The following is a 25,240-nucleotide window of genomic DNA, read 5'->3' as shown; positions in this document are numbered from 1 at the left end:
AGACTACAAGCCATGCGTCGCTCTCAGCCCTTTATGATCTAATTTTATCCTCAGGATGTCCCTGGGATGTTGGTCCCACAGCAAATGAAAGAGCAGGTATTCAAACCCAAATCTTTCAGACTCCAAAGCCCAAGCCTATCATGTAATGACAGAAATGTCCTCTGCATTATTAGGAAGAAAGAAGAAGCAGTCAAAAGATCCCAGAGACCCACCTTGTAGCTGCAGTTTCTCAAGTTTTATGCACAAACCCTGTCTGTCCCCCACAAGCCACACACACTGGGCAGACATGGCCCCTGGTCAACCTACTCCGTGGCCCTGGTTGGGATGTACTGGCTGCTGTGACCCTGATATGGTGAGGGGGCCCAGAGGCTTCTTTGATCTCTGTTTGCTTGTCCTGGACTTTGTCTCACAGAGCAGCTTCTGGGAAAGGGCTTATTGTCCCCAGGCCAGAATACCCTTCTTGCCTGTCTTCTGGCCTTTGCGGGAGATGAGATGGATCAACAAGAAACTGTACATTAGGGGTTCTGTTGATTTTCTGCACCAGTATCGACCAAGCCCTGTGTTGGGTTGGGTACAGTGCCAGGCACTAGGACACCACAGTGATGAAGCTCAAGTGCCTCCCTGTGTTCAGTGAGCCGATGCTTTGGGAAAAGGAGTCAGACAAGTCAAAGGAAGCCCAGTGAATCCCAAGAGTGGCCAGAAGCTAAAGAGGAGCCTGAGGAAGCTGTAGAAATCTGGGAGGGGTCGAGCTCATCCCCTGCAGGGCCTTGGAGAAGCCTCCCAGAGGAGGTGCCTAGCAAATAGAGCAGCACTTGGGAAGGATGGGTGGGAAGGGGAGAAAGAGAAAAGCAGATGGGTAAGTGTGCAGCATGATTGGGGAAGGTGCAGGTGTCTGTGATGGGAGCAGCACGTGATGAAGAGAGTGGGGAAGGAGGCTGGGAAATGGCTTGGGACCAGCTGGCACAGGGGTCCCGTCTTTTGAGTAGGAAACACTAACAATATTTTGAGCAGGTGCGTGGCAAGATCAAGACTGGGCTGTTGGGAGATGGCTAGTTCCAAGCCTGTGCCGTAGAGGTGATAGAAGTGCACTTGTATTGCATGGCCCGGAGAAAGGGCATGGGCAGTGCTAACAGTGACTAGCACCTGGCCCACTTCTCAGCATCTTTTGTGCCTTAATTTGCTTACTGCTTACAGCTACCCCCAGGAAATGGTTACTGTTATTGTTCCCATGTGACACATGAAGAAGATTGGTTGACTCACCCTGTGGATGTGTGTGTGTGTGGAGGAGGAGGGGGATGGGTGGACAGGAAGCAGCTGAAGTTGCTAAAGATTGAGCCTGGGGGTTTGAGAGGGTGGCCGTGCTGCTGGTGCCTGTGGGACAGCACATAGGCCCAGACCTGCTCAGACCCCTCGGTCTGATATATCCAAACTGAACTCATGAACTTTCTTGCCCCCCACCACCAAGCCTGGTCTTCTTCCTCTTGTTGTCCATCCCAGTGAAGGCCACCACCATCCATCCATGCATCCAAGCCAGAAAGCTGGGTGGCATCCTGAATGGCTCCCTCCCCTAAACTCTCAACCTCCTCCCCACCCCATCTCCAACCCTCTAAATATCTTTTTGGTCCATTCACTTTCCTCCAAATCCCAGTCACCACCGAGTCTACCAGCCTCATCTCTCACCTAGATGGCTGCTCCCCCTACTTCTACTCTGCTCCCACAATCTACCCTCTGGCAGCAGCCAGAGTCATTATTTTAAAAGGCTGATCCACTCTAGGCCTTTCCCTGTCTAACATACTTCCAGGTCTTGAGTGGTCTGACCCCTGCTGACCTCCATCTCACCCAGCCCATGGCCCTTTGGGTCTCACAGCTTCAACTATAGATACTGTTTCCTGATCCATGCCACAACCAATCCACTTTTTGCTAGTATAACTTCCTTGTTCTGCTCCCTTCAGCCTATAAAAATCTTTCATTTTGTACAGCTCCTTGGACTCCTTTCTGTCAGCTAGATGGGATATGTTGCCCAATTGGTGAATCATTGAATGAAGCCAGTAAGATCTTTAAAATTTACTCAGTTGAAATTTGTTTTTTAACAGATTTGGTGGCAGTGGTGGAATCCAGAGGAAACTTCTGAGGGCTTTGAGGACAAGAAACACAAGCACTGGTACCCTCAAATCCTTTGAGTTCTCTTTCTCGCCACTTCCAAAGGCCACGGGTAAGTTCCTCCTGGTTCTTAGCTCCATTCTCTTTAGGTCAAACTTCTGATTTAATTGGCTTTCCAGTCCGGGGCAGGTCAGCTTGAGCTAGCAGATGGTTCCACCCAGAACCCAAGCCTCTAGCCCTTGGTTTCATCCACTGTTCTTTATTTGATTGGAATCCCAGTCCATAGTCCCCTTTGTTGGGGGTCTTCTGGTTCAGTCCTTTCCCTAGTCCCCAGTTCCACATTGGGAATTGCTGGTGGTGCACACAAGGCCTTCTCTTGGCCAGGTTACTGTTAGTTTCTGTTAATGTGCACATGAGGTCAAGGCTGTTGCTAATAGGAATCTTGGAAGCCAAAAGCCACAAAACTGGTGGGCACAGGTGGAGCACTTAAAAGCTGTCTGAGCACTCACCACCTAACTCTAAGGCCCTAGTAATTATAATAAACTGGTCTCGGAAAGGGTTAGGTTGACACTAGGTCACCTGCCAACCGCAAGAAAATTTCTGTGCAACAAGATCCACTGTAAAACACCACACAAACTCCAACCTGGGAGCACATCCCTCTCAGGTATTAATTTGGCTCCAAGAGACCCAAGACAGCTAAAGAAATGGGATTGAGTTTCAAATAATTGAGTGCGTCGCCTTCTGGCACAACTGCTTATTTTATATCCAAGAACTGTGGTCCTGGAAGCTGTAAATATCTACAAAAATGGCAAGATCTTATAAAGACAATCTAGACTTACAATAGCTGTTATGAGAAAGGTTCCAGTTAGACAAGAGCATTTATTTAAGAAGTGCATTTGAAAGCAAGGGTTCCCAAATCAAACACACAGAATGGGACACCTATTTTAATTGGCGTGCAGAAACCTCCAAAAGCCTTCAGAATTCCGTAATAGCTTCACTGAGCGATTCATTGCAAAAGGCTAATGAAAAATTAAAGACACACAGGCATCTAAAAGAAAAGACTATATGATAGACTGATGCAACTCCTGTTGCTCCCCTCTATCCTCCTTTGCTTGAGTGCTCATCCTAGTAATCCTCTGTCTGAATTGTCTTTCCACTCTGAAGAGACTACAAGACCATAAACAAAAGTCCACCAAGTTAGTGGCCTTACAGATGTCCCCATATCTACCCTCAAAGGAGGGCCGTGGTATGCGCCCCTCCCAGTGTTGACGGGCCTCCTGAGGGATTTTCTGGTAAACAGCTGTTTTATTTCCTTAAGCAGCCTAGGGAAATTAAAATTAAAATTAATGGATAACCTTGAGAAATTCTGGTAGATATTGGAGCCTGAATATGGGATCCTGGGAAAACTGATAAAGTCAGTGAAGAGTGAGAATTCTAACCAGCTTCAGCTCTCCTGAATCTGTCTGTAGTGCCCAGTCAAGAGGAGAACAAAACTTGATAGTGTACCTACCTTTACTGTTTGTCCTGGCTGAAAATTAACAAGATTTTTTTGAAAGGACTTTCCCCACCCCCCCAAGGTAGCTCTTTGGCCAGAAATTGGCCAAATTGGAAGCTGATATTCAGAGCCTGGTAAGAATTTTTTTTAAGGCCTTCTCTAAGCTAAATGTACCCAGAGGGAAAGAAAAAAACAAACAAGCAAAAAAACCTTCTGAAGCCTTTGTGGAAGGATTTACTAAAACATTTCAAAGACATATAGCTCTAAATCTAGAACATAGGACTCTTTTAGATTTCCATCTTAGTTGAAGATCTTCTTCCTGATACAAAGAAGCAAATTGAGAAAAATGTAGTTGGATGAGTGGATCAATCTATAATGTCAGTTAAGTTGCAACCTAATCCCCTGAGGAGTTAAAAGCAACTGTCCTTACCTTACAAATCTTTGCAAAACCAGAAATGCAGCTCCAGAAACAATTCAAAGTCCACCTGTCCTTTTTTTTTTTTTGCGGTACGCAGGCCTCTCACTGTTGTGGCGTCTCCCGTTGCGGAGCACAGGCTCCCGACGCTCAGGCCCAGCGGCTCACGGGCCCAGGCGCTCCGCGGCATGTGGGATCTTCTCGGACCGGGGCATGAACCCGCGTCCCCTGCATCGGCAGGCGGACTCCCAACCACTGCGCCACCAGGGAAGCCCCACCTGTCCTTTTTACCAACCCCCAAACCTCCCCTATTTATCTTAAAAGGCTTGTGAGTACTGTAAAAATTCTGGCCTTAGAAAACAAAAGTCCTTGGAGGAATTTGCATTTTTTCCCTGTGCCTTTGAGATGTAAATATTCTTACTTGGTCTTCTCCAGAATTCTTATCTAGGTCATCTCTTTGAAATGCAAACTTCAGAGAGACCATTCTTATCCGAAGGAAAACAAAAGGGGGAAAGGTTGTTTGGAACTTAGGCAAGTAAAAGTCTTAAGTGTCTTCTCCACAAATATTAGTAAAAGGTTTTAGCCATCTGAGCAGGTAATCTTAACTTATTCCATCTGCCAAAACCATTTCGATACAGCTTATTCTACAACTAGTGAATTTTGTAATTTTGTACCCAATTCATGGCTAAAATTTTAGAACAAAAGCTATGAGCTCTTGGGACTTCCCTGGTGGTGCAGTGGTTAAGAATCCGCCTGCCAATGCAGGGGACACGGGTTCGAGCCCTGCTCTGGGAAGATCCCACATGCCACGGAGCAACTACGCCTGTGTACCACAACTACTGAGCCTGTGCTCTAGAGCCTGCGAGCCACAACTACTGAGCTCACATGTCACAACTACTGAAGCCCGCGCGCCTAGAGCCCATGCTCCGCAACGAGAAAAGCCACCGCAGTGAGAAACCCACGCACCACAACAAAGAGTAGCGCCCGCTCACCGAGAAAGCCCACACACAGCAACGAAGACCCAATGCAACCAAAAAAAAAAAAAAAATAGCTATGAGCTCTCTGTTTGCATCAGTCTGTATGTTTATATGTATCTATGTACATATGTTGTAGATATGTGGTATTTTTCTACTTTAATAAGGTATTGCCAAAATTAATTTGTAAAAAAATTCTATTTAATTGGCTTAAAGAAAATTAAGCACATTGAAGAAAAATGCACAACCTGGACCTTCACTGCAGGCTTTCTCTAGTTGCGGCGAGCAGGGGCTACTCTTTGTTGTGGTGTGAGGGCTTCTCATTGCGGTGGCTTCTCTTGTTGAGGAGCACGGGCTCTAGGCACGCACGCTTCAGTAGTTGTGGCATGCAGGCTCAGTAGTGTGGCTTGCGGGCTTAAGTTGCTCCGTGGCATCTGGGATCTTCTCAGACTAGGGGTCGAACCCATGTCCCCATGTCCCGCATTGGCAGGCGGATTCTTAACCACTGCGCCAGCAGGGAAGTGCTTTGGTTTAAGATTTATTTGAGGAATCTTACTGAGGACCATAGCCTGGGAGACAGCCTCTCAGCTCTGAGGAACTGTTCTGAAGAGGTAAGGGAGGAGCCAGGATACATTGACATTTTCTGCTGGAAAAAAGACATGTAGTCGAACTGATCTCTGGTGGCCTCGGCCAGCAGCAGCTTGAAGCAGGATCTTGGTTCCCCAGCCGGAGACTGAAGTCAGGCCACGGCAGTGAAAGAGCTGAATCCTAGCCACTAGACCATGAGGGCCAGTGGCCAGTGACAAGGCCCTGGCCCACTGACTTTGTAGAAATGAATTTCCACAAAGAGATGGAAAGTAGTGAAACAAGTAGTGTTTATTAGGAGGAAAAAGAGCACATGTGAATAGACACACATGGGCAGGCTCAGAGAGGGAGAGTCGTGCCCCCATGGTATGGGGCATTTCTTCCGGGTTTCCTCTGGTCAATCATCTTGCTTTGTCCTGCTCTGAGTCCATATTTGGTTTATCTCAGGATCCTCCCCTGTGTGCGTTCGTGTCTCTTAGCCAAGATGGAGTCTAGTGAAGAGGCCTATGGGTAGGTTGACATCGTAACAGGGAAGAGCAAATCCTGACTCCATGTTGCATCTGTTTCTTTTACTTTAACCTTTGCTTTTTGTTACTTTACTTCCTCACTTCTTCCCCTTCTCTGTTCTATAAAAGAACCTGGCATCCAGACCCGGATAAGACGGTTTTTTTTGGGTACACTTGTCTGCCATCTTCTCAGTCCTCCAGCTTTCCAAATAAAGTCACTATTCCTTGCCTCAACACCTCATCTCCCGATTTATTGGCCTGTTGTGCGGTGAGCAGAGCGAGCTTGGACTCAGTAACAACATCATCTACTATGGGGTGGTGCCCCCTCCCTTTTTTTTTTTTTCCTTTGCAGTACACAGGCCTCTCACTGTTGTGGCCTCTCCTGTTGTGGAGCACAGGCTCTGGATGCGCAGGCTCAGCGGCCATGGCCCACGGGCCCAGCTACTCCGCGGCACGTGGGATCCTCCCAGACCGGGGCACGAACCCGCGTCCCCCGCATCGGCAGGCAGACTCTCAACCACTGCGCCACCAGGGAAGCCCAAGATATATAACTTTTATTACACCTGAGTACACTAGCTAAATAAGTTCATGTTGTTTCTGTTACCAAATTTGTAAGCAAGAAAAACAACTTGGTATGATGAAATTTTCATGTTAAGAACAAGTGAATTGGGACTTCCCTGGTGGTCCAGTGGTTAAGAATCTGTCTTGCAATGCAGGGGATGCTGGTTCGATCACTGGTTGGAGAACTAAGATCCCACATGCCATGGGGCAACTAAGCCCGCATGCCGCAACTACAGAGCCTGTGTGCTCTGGAGCCTGCATGCCACAAGTAGAGAGAAGCCTGCACCCCACAATGAAAGATCCCGTTTGCCTCAACTAACATCCAACGCAGCCAAAAATAAATAAATAAATAATTTTTTTTTAAAAGAACAAGTGAATTAAATAGACATAAATGGAATAAGAGTCTTTAGGTAAACACTTCAGCAATTATTTTATTTTATGGCATGTCTACTTAAATAGTTTCCAGAATCTTTCTGGTTACTTGAAACCTTAAAGTTATACTGAGATAAGTTAAATAATAGACATTTATTAAATATTTAGATCATTTTCAAATAAAATAAAATACTGAAACATTAATCACTGAACATAAGTTAATCCACTTTTGGTTTCCTTTTACAAAAAAAAAAAGACCCTAAATATATTTAGGTCTATTAGTAAAAATCTTTTCTGCTACATTGGAAAATTTACTATGAGGAAGAATGTACTCCTAGAAATTCTGGAATGTATTTATCTCTGCCAATCCACAGAATGCTAGTGTAAGAGACTGTCCACGATTATTCACTTCTTAGTTTTCACTAGAAATTAAGGATTCTAAGGGTTACGAATTCTAATTAACATATGTAATTGAAACTACTTAGAAATAATAAGGGTGAAAGGAAACAACTGTGTATGAAAAGTAGGTAAAGAAAGTAGATGGACTTCCCTGGTGGTGCAGTGGTTAAGAATCCACCTGCCACTGCAGGGGACACAGGTTCGATCCCTGGTCTGGGAAGATCCCACATGCCGCAGAGCAACTAAACCCATGCACCACAGCTACTGAGCCTGCGCTCTAGACGCCGTGAGCCACAGAGACTGAGCCCGTGCGCCACAACTACTGAAGCCCACGCGCCTAGAGCCTATGCTCCGCAACAAGAGAAGCTACCGCAATAAGCCCCCGCTTGCCATAACTAGAGAAAGCCCGCGCAGCAACAAAGACCCAATGCAGCCAAAAATAAATAAATAAAAATAAATTTATATTAAAAAAACCCCAATAGTATGCTCTATATTATGCATTCTCAACAGGGGCAATATCAACTCCACCCCCCCAAACTGGGCAAAAATTGGTTCTTGGATATAGGCCAAGGAACCTTACATTTCAATGGGATGGATTTCATGACCTTAAGAAAGACATTCTGGGGTTGTAGGAATACACCCTCCCCCCGCCCCATTGGATTTATAATTTTAAGCTTTTTAGGTATATGTCCTAGGAAAGGGAGGTGTTGGCTGGATCAAACGATAAATCTTTTGGCAGTTTTGAGCTTTCACAGGCAGGCCATTTAAGGTGGGCAGGTACTCTGGGGATACTGCCTTAAGCTGTTAAAAACCATGCCAAAATTTGGTCAAGTCACTTAGTGCAGGGGTTTGAATGGAGTACTTCTGAGAGTTTTTGCAGTTCTCAGTATGCAAGCTGAATTGTTTAGGGGTGAAGTGCACTGATATCTTCAATTTATCTTGCAATGCATGAAAAATAAGATGGATTGCTGCATGCATACATTAACCACCATATGATTAAGTAAATATAACAAATGTTACTTGTAGAATCTAGTCTGTCCCCAGTCCCCCATTAGAATGTGAGCTCCCGGAGGGCAGGGACTTTTTCGGCCAGGCACAGGGTAAGCAGTCAGTAAATATTTGTGGAACGAATACGTGCAAAGTACTAAGAACAAGTAAGCGCTCAGTAAGCGGAAGCGTTCGTGAGTCTATTGTTGCGGGAAACCCGCAAGTTCCGGCCTTGGAAGTGAGGCCGAGGGTGCGCGCGCAGGCCCGGCGTGGTCGCTCTGGCCGCCTGTCGCCTCGGCTCTGTGGCGGGTCCTCCGGGCCGCGGAGCATGCGCAGGGCAGCGCCTGCGGGGATCGCTATGGCAGCGGCGTCGCGGTGGGTAGGGCCTCTGCGCTGGCGCCCTGGCAGGGCCGCCTCAGCCGCCGCCGGCACCACTTCCTCTCTGGAATGAGCGGGGCCTCCCGCCGCCGCTCGCCGCGACCCCCGCCGCTGCCGCCGCATCCCGACTGTGGGCCCGCTCCGGGATCATGCCCCTGACCGCCTACTGCTACCTGCGTGTCGTGGGCAGAGGCAGCTACGGGGAGGTGACGCTCGTGAGGCACCGACGGGACGGCAGGCAGGTCGGCGGGGCTGGGGCCCGGTAGGGGATGGGGGCAGGTAGGGGTTCGCCGAGGGCGCCGTCCAAGGGCCGGGCCCAGATATTCTGAAGGGGACGCGCCTCAGATGCCACTTCTTCAGGGAAATCGTCCCAGACCATCAAGACTAGGCCAGGCCTTCCTGTCATATGCGCCCCGAACTCCCTGGCGTTCTCTTTGTAGTCGTAATCGGTGTGCTTAATCTGCACACTTTCCCCCAACTCTCGACAGTTCCATGAGAGCGTACACTCCCAGGACCTAACGGCGGCGCCTGGCAAGTATTCCTCCTTCAGTGAAGGGCCCCATACCCCGTCTGATCTGGAGACCTCTGGACTCGCTCAAATCTCAGCTCATCACCTTCCCTCCAAACCTCCTCTCACGGTCCCCATTTCAGGTAGTAGCACCACCAACCAGCCAGTTGCCCAAGTTGGACACCTGGGAGTCGTTCTGGGCTCCCCCGCTTACCTTCCCCCACTCCCACCCCCTTATTCGTCTGTCCACTAAGCCAACTGGCCTCTTCTTCATCTCCACGGGTACCTCCCCCATCCAGGACATCATTGTCTCTAGCTAAGCTGTGGCCATGGCCTCCCCCTTGTCCTCCCTGCCACATGACTTGCCCTTCTCCAATTCATCACTTTCATTGCAGTCTCAGTGATCTTTCTAAAACGTGCCTCTAATGTTGAACTTTATCCCATTAGCCTCAGGATAATGAACCAATTCGTAAATGTGGTTTATAAACAGGTGACCATATAATGTATTGTACAAACTGGGACAGTTTCGAAACTGAAAGGAGACACTATTTATAATTACACCAGGACAATGGGATTGCCCCAGACAAACTGAGAGGAGATGGCCCCATAAGTATAAGGTCCTCTCGCCTCTTCTGCCTTGTCTCAGGTGCTGGTCACTGCCTGGAACACAAGCTCAGGCATAAGAGATTTATTCAGTGGTCAATGGGGAGGGGGGATTTTTTTGAGCTGAGGATGGGGTACTAGCTGTAATAATAGTCCCTCACATTTCAGCAGTAGTTTGTTTACATTTTACAAAGCACATTTATGCTTTGTTACAGAACACACTTATGATTGTGTTTGTTGAATAATGAATTATTTGGTGTGTCATTGGTTGAGGGCAATGTATTAGGTGTTGGAGGACGTTGTTTTTTTTTTTTTTTTTTTAAGTGAGAATAATTTTGGATGTTGAGGATAGGTGATGTTTAGCTTTGCTGGGCCTTGGATCCCTTTGAGTATGTAATGGAATCCACAGACCCATTCTGTCTGCAGATGTATATTCAAGTCATATTGTATGCACCTTTGTAGGGGGAACTTAGAGGTTAAAGAATCTCTACCACAGATTTTTTGGTTAATTCAGTGGTATGTTAACATTGACTCATTTTTAGCCATTAATGAAATTGTAAAATGCAGATGGAAAGTATAATTTTTTTGTGACCCCCCTACCCTGCTATAAATCTAACTTGTAAAAAGTATCATTAGTGGTAACAAGTCTTTTTCCCAGTTTTGTGCTTTGTGAATAACAAAATGAATAGGTTATGTGGCAGTCTCCAAAAGGTTGGTTTTGAGGACACTCAGGATAATCCTTAAATACTTTTGAATCTATAATACTGTATGTTCGTTTGCATATTATAAAAACATGTGTTTTTTTGGTAGTATGTCATCAAAAAGCTGAACCTCCAAAATGCCTCCAGCCGAGAGCGGCGAGCTGCTGAACAGGAAGCTCAGCTCTTGTCTCAGTTGAAGCATCCCAATATTGTCACCTACAAGGAGTCGTGGGAGGGAGGGGATGGTCTGCTGTACATCGTCATGGGCTTCTGTGAAGGAGGTGATCTGTACCGAAAGCTCAAAGAGCAGAAGGGGAGGCTTCTGTCCGAAAGTCAGCTGGTGGAGTGGTTTGTTCAGATCGCTATGGCTCTGCAGGTACTGTCAGGACTCAGCATCCCACTTGCTCCAAGGTGACAGAGAGATGCCTGATGGATTTTAGGAAAATGCTTCCCCAAATGCTTAATGAAAAAAAAATTCTTTAAAAAATCCATTTATGAAGTGGACCTAGTTCCTCTTGCTGTAGCACTGAAGTGTTTCTGAATGAGTGATATCTGTATTGAAGCAGACATGGATTTTGTCTGATTGCTGGGAAAGACAATTCTCTGTTCATTTAATACTTATAGCAAAATCCATTTTAAGGGCCCTGAATTGACAAAGAGCAGAGAATGACCATGTTTGTTATCAGTTGGTCAGCTGCATCATACTGAAAGGTGGTTGGGCTAATTAATCTGCCTAAACTGTGGGGCTCTGGGCTTTAACCCTGCTGTGGCAGAGTGAGTAGAAATGTGAAACATGTTTGTGTTTTAATATACACATAGTCAAAAGTGAGACTTTATGGAATATCACTCTGATATTAGAGAATGTATCTTAGGATTTAAACAATAAAAGTGATATTGTTATAGTTCAAAATATTAAGCTGAAGATTTCATGAGTCTGAGAGGAATGTGCATCTGACCTTGTATAAGTTGTCTTTCTACCTTCAGTGAAAGTTTGTAAGCACATTTTTTAACTGGGTCCATATAATGCTAGATGGTATGATTCTCAAGTCACCAGGGAACAATTGTGAAGGAAGCTGGGCAAATTAATGCATGGAACTTAATTTCTTACTTTGGAAAGTTGTAAATTAGACTTTTTATTTAGAGATGATAAAACAATAGTGTTTTGATGTATAGGTAAGGCTCATCTAAGAGTATAAGGCTCTATAACTTATACAGTTGTTGATGGTATATAAGAAGTCAGGTATAAATAAGTCAGGTATTAAATATTTATATTTAATAAAATTTTATTTTTCTTCAGTATTTACATGAAAAACACATCCTTCACCGAGATCTAAAAACTCAAAATGTCTTCCTAACAAGAGCAAACATCATCAAAGTGGGTGACCTAGGAATTGCCCGAGTGCTTGAGAACCACTGCGACATGGCTAGCACCCTCATTGGCACACCCTACTACATGAGCCCTGAATTGTTCTCAAACAAACCCTACAACTATAAGGTAGGATTTGGCTGTGTTTGCCAGCTCACCTTGTCTCTACAGCAGTATAATTTTAGAACCCATCAGAATAGTAAGTTAGAAGAATTCTCTGTGAATTGATTTAAGGAAAATGTCTTTTTTTCTTTTTTAAGAGGAAAAATGTAACTAAGGCATTCTGACATTTAACCATTTACTATTTTTTTTTCCTAGTCTGATGTTTGGGCTCTGGGATGCTGTGTTTATGAAATGGCCACCCTGAAGCATGCTTTCAATGCAAAAGACATGAATTCTTTAGTTTATCGGATTATTGAAGGAAAGGTAAAGAATATTCTGGAATTAATTGTTTTTAATATTTGGAGCAACGTTAATTTAGTGCAGCTTTGAAAGTAGCTACTGAGAAAAGGGCGTAATCATGTTGGGTGGATAGTTAAGAATGGTGGGTCCTGTCTGTGGGGAGGGTTGAACTGGAGGATAAGGGATTGATCGTTTCTTAATATTAATTTATAAAGGTGGCTTAATGGCTCTGAAGAATTGGCTTCTTGAAAACCAGTACCTTATAGACACAGGATGTGCAGGTGCCCTGAGGCTACTGGTAGCTTCTCCTAAGTGGTTAAATGAGTGGCTTAAAAGGAGTCTACTCTGTTTGGACTTCCCTGGTGGCGCAGTGGTTAAGAATCCGCCTGTCAATGTAAGGGACACGGGTTCGAGCCCTGGTCCGGGAAGATCCCACATGCCGCGGAGCAACTAAGCCCGTACGCCACAACTACTGAGCCTGTGCTCTAGAGCCCGCGAGCCACAACTACTGAGGCCCATGCACCTAGAGCCTGTGCTCTGCAACAAGAGAAGCCACCACAATGAGAAGCCCGCGCACCACAACGAAGAGTAGCCCCCGCTCACTGCAACTAGAGAAGGCCCGCATGCAGCAATGAAGACCCAACACAGCCAAAAATAAATAAATAAAATAAATAAAAGATTTATTTTTAAAAAAAGAGTCTAGGGCTTCCCTGGTGGCGCAGTGGTTGAGAGTCCGCCTGCCGATGCAGGGGACATGGGTTCGTGCCCCAGTCCGGGAAGATCCCACATGCCGCCGAGCGGCTAGGCCCATGAGCCATGGCCACTGAGCCTGCGCGTCCAGAGCCTGTGCTCCGCAACGGGAGAGGCCACAACAGTGAGAGGCCCACGCACCGCCAAAAAAAAAAAAAAGTCTACTCTGTTTGAACTTGTTGCTCCTTTGATAATCATCACAATCACTAGTAACCAGTTAAAAATTGCAGAAAGCATTGTGTATGATAGATGCTAGAGTGACCAACTTTATGTGTCAATTTCATGAGGCTAGTTGCCCCTGCAGTATCAGGCATCCTCACACCGTTAAGTTTTAAGGCTGTAAATCACCTACTGATTTTAACATTATACCAAGACTCATTTATTTTTTTTTTATTTTTTTTTAAGTCATTTAGATCTTTATTAGACAAAAATCTGTCATCTATCTAGTCACATAGTTGTGAATTTCAACTTTGCTACTAAGTTTGACTTACAGACCTTTCCCTAATAAAAAATAAACTTACATTTTTCACTATAAATGATCTGGACCACTGGATTGGGGCCATCATTCTGCGGCACTGGATCTATATCAGCCCATTCTGCTCCGACACTGCACATGGCTTGCACTAAGCGCGAGGCGACGAGGGGATGCGTAACGGAGTTGAATCCTCATAGTCTCATCCTTACAGCCTAACTCGGTGCCTGGCTGACGCTGGGCGCTAAAAACACTGTACAGGACATAGGTGGGCGAGTCCAGGCTCAGGAACCCGTCGTCCATAGGGGACGCCGCCGCCTCTTCTTGCGGCAGCTGGGGCGGCAGGGGATGCGGCTGGGGCGGCGGCGGCTCCGGCTGACCTGGCTCCCCGCCCTGCGCAGCCTCCCCGACGCCGTCGGCGGCCGCCATCTCTCCTCATTTATTTTTTTAATTTGAAAAAATATCGAAAAACACAGAAAAAGTAAAATTTGCTCATAATTCCACTTCTTAAAGAATCAGACAAGAAAGGGGTGAAATTCCCATTTCCATCCATTTCCATCCCTTGGAGATAACCATTGGTAATGGTTTGGTGCATAGCCTTCCTGGCTTTTCCCTGTCTTTATAACTCTGGGTGTGTATGTTAAAAAAGTAACTGAAATGGAATCAGGCTATACACACTGGTACACAACCTGCTTTTTTGACTTAATAAATGAGGGACATCTTTCCAGGTCAGTACCTGTAAGTCTTGTATTTTTTTAAAGGCTGCCTGGTATTTTATTAGAAGGGTATACCATACTCTATTCCACAAGTACCCTATGAATGGCCATTTACATTGTTTCCAGTTGTTCACTATTACAAGAACAATACTGCAGTGAACATCCTGGTACATAAATCTTTAGGAACTCATGCTCTTATTTATGAAGGAGAGGGTCCTCAAATGGGACTGCTGGTTTGAAGGATATATTTTATAATTTTACAACTTGCTATTATAACCAGGATGCCAGATATGCTTCCTGTAGACTAATATGCTGGTTATTTTCTGCTGTGGATAATGATTTAAAAAATACATCTTGGGAAACCTCTACCTACTTTTACTTTTCACAAGACTGTTAGTCATACTTATGGTATTATTTCTCTTTGTAGCTGCCACCAATGCCGAAAGATTACAGCCCAGAGCTGGCAGAAATAATAAGAACCATGCTGAGCAAAAGGCCTGAAGAAAGACCTTCTGTGAGGAGCATCCTAAGGCAGCCTTACGTAAAGCGCCAAATATCCTTGTTTTTGGAGGCCACGAAGGCGTAAGATATTTCCCTTGCAAATAGGTCAGCTAAATAGATGGAATAAAAGAGGGTGGCTTTTATAATTTTCATGTGTGAGAGTTTATGGTGAGTTTTTTAAAAACACGAAGTAGAATTGCATGATTAGAACAAGTGTTAAGATTTGCTTAATTGCTAAAATCAGAAATCTAGAGAACCATTGGAGGTATCACTTTCACATTCCTCTGAGAGTTCCAAGACATATTGAGTACGGTTTTTTTAAAAGGATGTATGTTTTATTTTATTTTTATTTTTTTATTTTTTTGCGGTACACGGGCCTCTCACTACTGTGGCCTCTCCCGTTGCGGAGCACAGGCTCCAGACGCGCAGGCTCAGCGGGCATGGCTCACAGGCCTAGCCGCTCCGCGGCATGTGGAATCTTCCCAGACCGGGACACGAACCCATATCCCCTGCATCGGTAGGCGGACTCTCAACCACTGTGCCACCAGGGAAGCCCAAGGATGTATGTTTTAGAAATCATATTAAAATGAGAGATCATCTAAAAAGCCTATTATTACATTATGTACTATATAAGATAATAGTCACATTTAAAAAATAATACTCAAATCTCAGAGGGCTTTTGTAAGGTTCCCTCTTTACTCATAACTTCTCAAGGGGATAGAATTCCTTCTTTGACTTTCAGGTCCTACCTTCCCTAAATAGCTGTTCTAGGATCTGAGACTTAGAGCTAGACAAGACCTTCACAGTCCTTGTCTTTTGACGTGTTAAATTTGGGAGGCAATGCTAGAGAGGCCCTGGGGGATAAAGAAGGATCATATTTTTGTTGACATTGCCTATAATTTCCTACCAACAGACCTTTGGCCTTCTGCAGCTCTGGTCTTCATGCTCCCCTTGAATTCTCCAGAGGTTTAGCTCCATTGGAAAATGTCACACTTAAACAGTTGGGGATATTATTCCTGTATACATTTATTCTGCAAGTCAAGGCCGAGTATACCAATCATTTTTACTTTCAAACTTGGCAAAGTAGTTGTGGTATTATTACAAATGTGAAACTTGAAGATGAAAATTATCCTGGTACTTCTAATTGTGAGGCAAGTTTTCATAGGTTTTAAATTTTAGAATAATATTGTATTTACAGAAAAGTTGCAGAGATAGAACAGAGTTTCTGTATAACCCTCACCCAGTTTCTCCTATCAGCATCTTATGTTACCATGGTACATTTGTCAGAACTAAGACAACAACATCAGTATCTTTTTTTTTTTTTTTTTTTTTTTTGCGGTATGCGGGCTTCTCACTGTTGTGGCCTCTCCCGTTGCGGATCACAGGCTCTGGACGCGCAGGCTCAGCGGCCATGGCTCACAGGCCCAGCCGCTCCGCGGCATGTGGGATCTTCCCGGACCGGGGCATGAACCCGTGTCCCCTGCATTGGCAGGTGGACTCTCAACCACTGCGCCACCAGGGAAGCCCAACATCAGTATCTTATGTTGACTAAATCGACTTCACTTGGCTTACTCCAGTTTTTCTACTAGTGTCATTTTTCTGCTTCAGGATCCAGTCCAGCATACCATATTACTCCTCGTTTCTCCTTAGTCAACTTGGGTCTCTGACAGTTTCTCACTTTCTTTGTTTTTCATGACCTTGATTGTTTTTGGAGATTACTGGTCAAGTGTTTTGTAGAACACCCACTGGTTTTTAGAAGACTCCTCTCTATAAAAGGAGCAGTTCTGTGGGAATTCCCTGGCAGTCCAGTGGTTAGGACTCCACGCTTCCACTGCAGGGGACCCGGGTTCAATCCCTGGTCAGGGAACTAAGATCCCACAAGCCACATGGCACGGCCAAAAAGGAAAAAAAAAGAAAAGAAAGAAAGAAATAAAACGAGCCGTTCTAAGCGGGAGTGTAACATGTATGCACATTTCCTCATATATATAGAAACCTTTAACCTTCACTATATTGATAATAACTTTTTCTTCTTTTCTTCCTCATAAAGAAAAACCTCCAAAAATAATATTAAAAATGGTGACTCTAAATCCAAGACTGTTGCTACAGTGGTTTCTGGAAAGGCTGAATTAAGTCATGAAGCCATTCCCCCTCAACCACACTCTTCAGAGGGCTCCAAGACATATGTAATGGTACGTCTCATTCTAAAGGATATGTGTTCTAGAAACTGTATTAAAATGATAGGTTACCTAAGCTAGTTATTCTATGTGAAATGACTAAGCTTCATTAGATTTCTGTTGTGTAAGTAATTTTGTATTGTAAAGAAGGAATACTGGTGAAGTATTCAAAGTGCCTATTAAAATGTTCATGAAGTCAGTGCTGTAATAACTTGAAGAAGTTTTTTTTAATTGAGGTGGAATTTATATAACATAAAGTTAACCATTTTAAAGTGAACAATTAATTGCATTTAGTATATTCACAGTATTGTGCGACCATCACCTCTATCTCGTTCCAAAACATTTTCATCACCCCAAAAGGAAACCTCATACCCATTAGGTTGTCACTCCTCCTCCATCCAGCCCCTGTAAAACACCAGTGTTCTCTGTTTGTATGGGTTTGCCTATTCTCAATATTTGATATAAATGGAATCATACAATATGTAACCTTTTGTGTCTGGCTTCTTTCACTTAGCATGTTTTTGAGGTTCATCCAGGTAGCATATATCAATACTTCATTTATTTTTATGTCTAAATAATACTCCATTATATGTATATACCACAGTTTGTTTATCCATTCATTCATTGGTAGATATTGGGTTGTTTTCACCTTTTGGCTTTTGCTATGAACATTTATGTACAATGTTTGAATATCTGTTTTCAGTTCTCTTGGGTATAATATCAAGGAGGGTAATTGCTGAGTCATATGGTAATTCTATGTTTAACTTTTTGAGGAATGACCACATTGTTTTTCCTTTGTGGTTGCACCATTTCATGTTTTTATCAGCAATCCCTGAGAATTGCAGTTTCTCTACAACTTCACCAACTCTTGTTATTTTCTGTTTTTCTGATTCTAGCCATCCTAGTGGATGTGGAGTGGTATGTTATTGTAGTTCTGATTTGCATTTGACTAATGACATAGAACTTGTTGGCCATTTGAATGCCTTCTTTGGAGAAATATCTATTAAGCCTGTTGCCCATTTTTTAATTGGGTTTTTTGTTTTTTATTATTGAGTTCTAAGAGCTCTTTCTATATTATAGATACTAGACCCTCATCAGATATATGATTTACAAATATTTCCTCCCATTCTTTAGGTTGTCCTTTCACTTTCTTGATAACGTCCTTTTATGCACAAATATTTTTAATTTTGGTGAAGTCTAATTTATTTGTTTTTTACTTTTGCTGCCCATGCTCATATCTAAGAATCCCTTGCCAAATCCAAGGTCATGAAGATGTACGCCTATGTTTTCTCCTAGGATTTTTATAGTTTTAGCTCTTATATTTAGGTTATTGATCCATTAAAATTTTTTTTATTATGGTAAAATATAAGTAATATAAAATTTGCCATTTTGTACCATTTTAAAATTAATTAATTAATTATTTTCATTTTGTACCATTTTTAAGCATACAATTCAGTGGTCTTAATTACATTCACAATGTTGTGCAGCCATCACCATATCTTCCAAAGCCTTTTCATCATTCCGAACAGAAACTCTGTACCCATTAAGGTCTAACTCCCCATTGCCTCTACTCCCAGACCCTGGTAACCTCTGATCTACTTTCTCTGAATTTGCCTATTCTAGGTACCTCATATAAATGGAATCATACAACATTTGTTCTTTTGTATCTAGCTTATCTCACTTAGCAAGTTTTCAAACATTATCCATATTTTAGCATGTATCAGAATTTCACTCCTTTCTATGGCTTTATAATATTCTGCTGTATGTATATACCACATTTTGTTTATCCATTCATCTATTGATGGACATTTGGGTTGTTTCCATCTTCTGGCCGTTGTGAATAATGCTGCTATAAACAATAGTGTACAAATATCTGAGTCCCTACTTTTAGTTCTTGGGACAAATACCTGGGAGTGGAATTGTTGGGTCTTATGATTATTCCATGTTTAACTTTCTGAGGAACCTATTCCATTTTGAGTTAATTTTTTTTTTTTTTGCGGTACGCGGGCCCCTCACTGCTGTGGCCTCTCCCGTTGTGGAGCACAGGCTCCGGACACGCAGGCTCAGCAGCCATGGCTCACAGGCCTAGCCGTTTCGCGGCACGTGGGATCTTCCCGGACCGAGGCATGAACCTGTGTCCCCTGCATCGGCAGGCGGACTCCCAACCACTGCGCCACCAGGGAAGCCCCTTGAGTTAATTTTTTAATATGGTGTGAGGAGTGCTGTAATAACTTGGAAGCATGTTTTCATTCAGGGTGAAGACAAATATTTGTCCCAGGAGAAACCCATAGTCATTGGCCCCTTGAAGACACCCCCACGTCTGAAAGGCTACACCTACAAACCAGACATAAGCAATACCACAGAATCGCTAGCCACGATCAGTAGGGTGAATATTGACATCTTACCTGCAGAAAGGAGGAACTCAGTGAACAACAGCTTAGTTCAAGAGAATCAACAAAGACACTTAGATGCCTCTAATGAGTTAGAAGGTAAATGTATTATTTCTCAAGTGAAAGAGAGGCTGCAGGATAACACTAAATCCAGTGCTCAACCTGGATACCGAATTTCCACATGGTCCATTGACTATGTCACTGGAGAAAGGAATGACCCAGTGAAGCCTCTGCAGCCCCTAAACAAAGACCAATATTTATCAAAGGACCAGGTGAGTGACATGCACAAGGTATTGGTTTCAGAAAGAAGACTGGAAAGTGTGGTTACAAAGGTGTGGGTTGTGTTCTTCGGTTGTGCTTTTAGTTGTGGTTTTAGGAAAATCAGTTGTTCCCATATAACAGTTTAAACATGACAGAACCAAAGGATAGGACCCAAGGAATTCTTAGATCCCTTCTGTGCCCTGGTGTAGGGTACTTGTCATTTGCCATTAGTGTGTTTTTTCCTATTTCTACATCATTCTTTTGTAAGTCCTCCAAGTGGATGGACGGTTCCAACAATTAGGTAATATCACATTCCTTCTTGCTTTTAAAAGTTAGTGGATTGTCTGATTTTTTAAGTTAAGGAATTAAAAAAACATATTTTATGTGTTGGAACCAAAGGAGAAGGAAGAAGAGAAGAAAAGGAATGGAACAAAAGGATTTTGATACTGAGAGACTATTCTGAGTAAATTTAAAGGGTATCTTCTACTTGAACATGGAAAGAAGCTTAAATTAGATGAAGCATGGTAATAGCTAAGGATTGGAAAGAAAGCCAGAACATTTGATTAACTTTACATTTTTGTAAAATATTTAAAGAATATATTTATATATTGACTATATTTTTATTATATATATTACATACATTTTCATATTTAACACTTTTATATAAGTATATATAACTATTTTATATGTCTGTAGTCAAATGTTTTATTTATTTTATTTATGGCCGTTTGGGTCTTTGTTGCTGCGTGTGGGCTTTCTCTAGTTGCAGTGAGCGGGGGCTACTCTTCGTTGCGGTGCACAGGCTCCTCATTGTGGTGGCTTCTCTTGTTCCGGAGCATGGGCTCTAGGCACACAGGTTTCAGTAGTTGTGGCTCGTGGGCTCTAGTGCACAGGCTCAGTAGCTGTGGCGCACGGGCTTAGTTGCTCCACAGCATGTGGGATCTTCCCAGACCAGGGCTCGAACCTGTGTCCCCTGCATTGGCAGGCGGATTCTTAACCACTGTGCCACCAGGGAAGTCCCTCAAGTGATTTTAATAAGGTTTTGTTTTTATAGAAAAGTACAAGTATGATGCTCTTTTCATTTAAACTCATTGAATTGAAACCAAAATTTAGTCTTAAGCTTTCTCTGGACACTGGAATCCTTAGTACTTTATAGATAAAATTGTATATGTCCTGCTTGTTCTGCAGACTGTCAAATTATATTCAAGTTTGCTTCTTTTATTTTTTTCCATAATTATTTTAAAAATTTTAAAGTGCCAATTCAGTGGGTTTTAGTATATTTATAAAGTTGTACATTCACTGCCATTATCTGTTTCCAGAACATTTCCATCACCTCAAAAAGAAACCCCATACTCAATACTAGTCACTCTCCATTCCTCCTTGTCTCTAGCCCTTGGCAACCATTGTCTGTATGAATTTGCCTATTCTCAATATTTCATATAAATGGAATCATACAGATACGGTCTTTTGTGTCCGGCTTCTTTTATTTAGCATAATGCTTTCAAGGTTATATCCATGTTGTAGCCTGTACCAGTATTTCATTTCTTTTTATTGCCAAATAAATTCTACTGTATGTATATTTCATATTTTATTTATCTATTCATCAGTTGATGAACATTTGGGTTGTTTTCACTTTTCACTGTGGATAAAGTTGCTTTGAACATTCATGTACAAGTTTTTGTGTGGACATATGTTTTCAGTTCTCTTGGGTATATACCTAGGAGTGGAATTGCTGGATCATATGGCGACTCTATGTTTAACTTTTTGAGGAACTGCAGAACTGTTTTCCAAAGCAACTATATCATTTTACTTCCCATCAGCAATGTATGAGAGTTATAATTTCTCCACATCCTCACCAACACTTATTTTCTGTGTTTTTTGTTTTGTTTTGTTTTTGATTCTAGCCATCCTGGAAGTGGTATCTTATTGTGGTTTTGATTTGCACCTCCCTAATGACTAATGTTGTTGAGCATCTTTTCATGTGCTTATTGGCCATTTTTATACCTACTTTGGAGAAATATCTATTCAAATCCTTTGCCCATTTTTAAATTGGTTTATTTATCTTTTTATTATTGAGTAGTAGGAGTTCTTTATCAATTATAAATGTCAGTCCCTTATCAGATATAAGATTCAAAAATATTGTCTCCCATTCTGTGGATTGTCTTCACTTTCTTTTTAAAGTATATTTTATTTGATTTTATTTTGACTGTGCCATGCAGCATGTGGGATCTTAGTTCCCTGACCAGGGATTGAACCTGTGCCCCCTGCAGTGGAAGTGTGGAGTCTTAACCACTGGACCACCAGGGAAGTCCCATCTTCACTTTCGTTTTTTTATTATTTATTTATTTGTTCTTTATTACTTTTTTGGCTGCGTTGGGTCTTAGTTGCAGCATGCGGGGCCTTCGTTGAGGCATGCAGCATCTTTCATTGTGGCACGCGGCCTTCTCTCTAGTTGTGGCACATGGGCTCCAGGGTGTGTGGGCTCCAGAATGCGTGGGCTCTGTAGTTTGCAGCACGTGGGCTCTCTCGTTGAGGCGCGCAAGCTCAGTAGTTGTGGCGCGCAGGCGTAGTTGCCCCACGGCATGTGGGATCTTATTTCCCCAACCAGGGATCGAACCTGCATCCCCTGCATTGGAAGGCAGATTCTTTACCACTGGACCCCCAGGGGAGTCCCTCATCTTCACTTTCTTGATGGTGTCCTTTGGAGCATAAAAGTTTTAAAATTTGATGAAATCTAGTTTTATCTATTTTTTCTTTTGTTGCTTCTGCTTTTAGTGTCATGAAGATTTCTCCCATAATTTCTTCTAAGAGTTCATAATCTTAACTCTTACGTTTAGTTCTGAGATCTATTTTGAGTTAATTTTTGTGTGTGATGTGAAGAAAGGGTTCTACTTCATTCTTTTGTAGGCAGATATCCACTTGTCCCAGTACCATTTGTTAAAAGATTATTCTTTTCCCATTGAATTTTCTTGGGACCCTCATTGAAAATCAGTAGACCCTGAATATGATTATTTATTTTTATACTCTCAATTCTGTACCACTGATTTTTCTATCTGTATGTCAGTAACACAATTACTGTAGGTTTATAGTAAGTGGTTTTTTTTTTTTTTTTTTGGCCATGCTGCGCGGCTTACAGGATCTCAGTTCCCTGACTAGGGATTGCATCCGGGCCACAGCAGTGAAAATCCGAAATCCTAACCACTAAGCCACCAGGGAATTCACTGTAGTAAGTTTTGAAATTGGGAAGATTAAGTCTTCCAACTTTATTCTTATTTTTCAATACTGTTTTGGCTATATGGGGTCCTTTGCATTTCCATATGAATTTTAAGATTAGCTTGTCAATTTCTGCAAAAAAGCCTGGGATTTTGACAGGGATTTTATTGAATCTGTAGATTATTTGCAGATTATTGCTATCTCAATATGTATCTTCCAACTCATGAACATAGGATATCTTGCTATTTTCTTTAGGTCTTCTTCAGTTTCTTACAATGATGTTTTCTTGTTTTAAGTGTATAAGTCTTGCACTTCTTTTGTTAAATTAATTTCTAAGTATTTTGTTCCATTGGCTTCCCTTGTGGTGCAGTGGTTAAGAATCCGCCTACCAGTGCAGGGGACATGGGTTTGAGCCCTGGGCGGGGAAGGTTCCACATGCTGTGGAGCAACTAGGCCCGTGTGCCACAGCTACGGAAGCCTACGTGCCTAGAACCCATGCTCCACAACAAGAGAAGCCACTGCAATGAGAAGCCTGCACACTGCAACAAAGAGTAGCCCCTGCTTGCCACAACTAGAGAAAGTGCACGCAGCAACGAAGACCCAATGCAGCCAAAAGTAAATAAATAAATAAATAAATTTAAGTATTTTGTTCCTTCTGATACTATTGTAAATGGAATGGTTTTCATAATTTCATTTTCGTAGTGTTCATTGCTTGTGTATAGAAATACAATTAATTTTTATATATTGACTTTATATCCTACAGCCTTACTTAACTCATTTATTGATTCTACTAACTTTTTAATAATGGACTCCTTAGAATTTTCTGAATACAGTATCACATCATCTGCAAATAGAGATTTTTCCTTTTCAATCTGGATTTCTTTTATTTATTTATTTTTTCTTGTCTAATTGCCCTGGCTAGAACCTCTAGTACAGTGTTGAATAGGAGTGATAAGAATGGACATCCCTGTCTTGTTCCTGATCAAATATGTTTCTTACATCAGGCTTTTAGAATAGGTTTTTTTGTTTTGTTTGATAGAATTTCATGTCCAGCATTTCTTTGTTGTTGTTGTTATTTTGTTGTTGATAAAAGTGGAAGAACTTTTTTTAGGACCAATTGGATTTCATGGAGAAACTCCTTAAGTCATTTGTTCAGGTACTCTTATATGTATAAGCTTTATTTTGAATATTCTATACTTAATACCAGCAGAGAAACATTTATTTCACTCTTCAGAATTAAATCAGTTACTGTTTATTATCTGGGTATCCTTGCATAGCTAGCATATCACACTGTTCCTTTTTCTTTCTAAAATGTACCACATAGTGGGCTCTTGATAAAAATGTGTTGATTGGGCTTCCCTGGTGGCGCAGTGGTTGAGAGTCCGCCTGCCGACGCAGGGTACACGGGTTCGTGCCCCAGTCCGGGAGGGTCCCACAAGCCGTGGAGCGGCTGGGCCCGTGAGCCATGGCCGCTGAGCCTGCGCGTCCAGAGCCTGTGCTCCACAACGGGAAAGGCCACAACAGTGAGAGACCCGCGTACCGCAAAAAAAAAAAAAAAAAAAAAAAAAAAAAAAAATGTGTTGATTGAATGACATTCTATTTCCAGTGTCCATCTACTTGAAAACTTAGATATTCTGATAGTTAAAAATTTCTTAAAAAATTAATGTAAGGACTTCCCTGGTGGCGCAGTGGTTGAGAGTCCGCCTGCCGATGCAGGGAACACAGGTTCGTGCCCCGGTCTGGGAAGATCCCCCATGCCGCGGAGCAGCTAGGCCTGTGAGCCATGGCCACTGAGCCTACGTGTCCAGAGCCTGTGCTCCGCAGCGGGAGAGACCACAACAGTGAGAGGCCCGTGTACCGCAAAAAAAAAAAAAAAATTAATGTAAGAAGCTATTTTATTTTAACGTTTGGTGTGCATTAGTTTCTAAAACCAGCTATCCAAATAAAACACTAAGTCCTTGGTGATCTTCATAATTTAAAAGTTAACTTATTTTATCTTTACTACTGCTAGTAATAGCTCCTGGTTTCTGAGCGTCTAATATGTGCTAGATGTGGTCTTAAGTACTATAGTGCACAATCTCCTCTAATCCTCCAGTAGTCACATGATGTGTGTGATGCATTATACCCATTTATAGATAAGGAAACAGAGGTTCAGGGAGATATGACTCCATCTGAATCCAAGCTCGTGATCTTTTCATGGTGCTTTTTAGAGGGCATCCAAATAACTAATGTTTACTTGGGAAGTATGTGTATATTAAATTGGATTTCATTTAAAACATTTGTTAGTTTTCTGAATTGCAAACCTATTAAAAGTTATAATAAGATTTTTAGAAAACTAAATGAACATTGGTAGTTTCAGGTTAATAACAATCTGAGTAATTTAATTAAAATAATTATTTTATTTTTTATTA

At 42.5% G+C, this 25,240-nt stretch overlaps 1 protein-coding gene across 5 annotated transcripts in view; it reads left to right on the top strand.

The window, feature by feature from the left end:
* The first annotated feature begins 8,735 nt into the window (after positions 1 to 8,735).
* NEK4 (NIMA related kinase 4) overlaps positions 8,736 to 25,240 on the top strand; it is a 43,347-nt gene continuing 26,842 nt past the window's right edge. For 2 of the 5 annotated variants that reach the window (XM_060110194.1, XM_060110193.1), the window contains exons 1-7: positions 8,736 to 9,014; positions 10,694 to 10,960; positions 11,882 to 12,079; positions 12,269 to 12,376; positions 14,718 to 14,872; positions 16,839 to 16,980; positions 19,220 to 19,627. In XM_060110194.1, coding sequence (XP_059966177.1) covers positions 8,922 to 9,014; positions 10,694 to 10,960; positions 11,882 to 12,079; positions 12,269 to 12,376; positions 14,718 to 14,872; positions 16,839 to 16,980; positions 19,220 to 19,627 — 1,371 coding nt within the window. In that variant the 5' untranslated portion in view covers positions 8,736 to 8,921. Of the gene's footprint in view, positions 9,015 to 9,303; positions 9,424 to 10,693; positions 10,961 to 11,881; positions 12,080 to 12,268; positions 12,377 to 14,717; positions 14,873 to 16,838; positions 16,981 to 19,219; positions 19,628 to 25,240 lie in introns of those variants that run through there. The other 3 variants (XM_060110197.1, XM_060110196.1, XM_060110195.1) reach the window with 3 other exon arrangements.

Source organism: Mesoplodon densirostris, chromosome 10 (genome assembly GCF_025265405.1).
Source record: "Mesoplodon densirostris isolate mMesDen1 chromosome 10, mMesDen1 primary haplotype, whole genome shotgun sequence".
Classification (NCBI taxonomy): Eukaryota; Metazoa; Chordata; class Mammalia; order Artiodactyla; family Ziphiidae; genus Mesoplodon; species Mesoplodon densirostris.
Note: the sequence above shows the minus strand (reverse complement) of the source record. Positions and strands in the feature narration are given on the sequence as shown.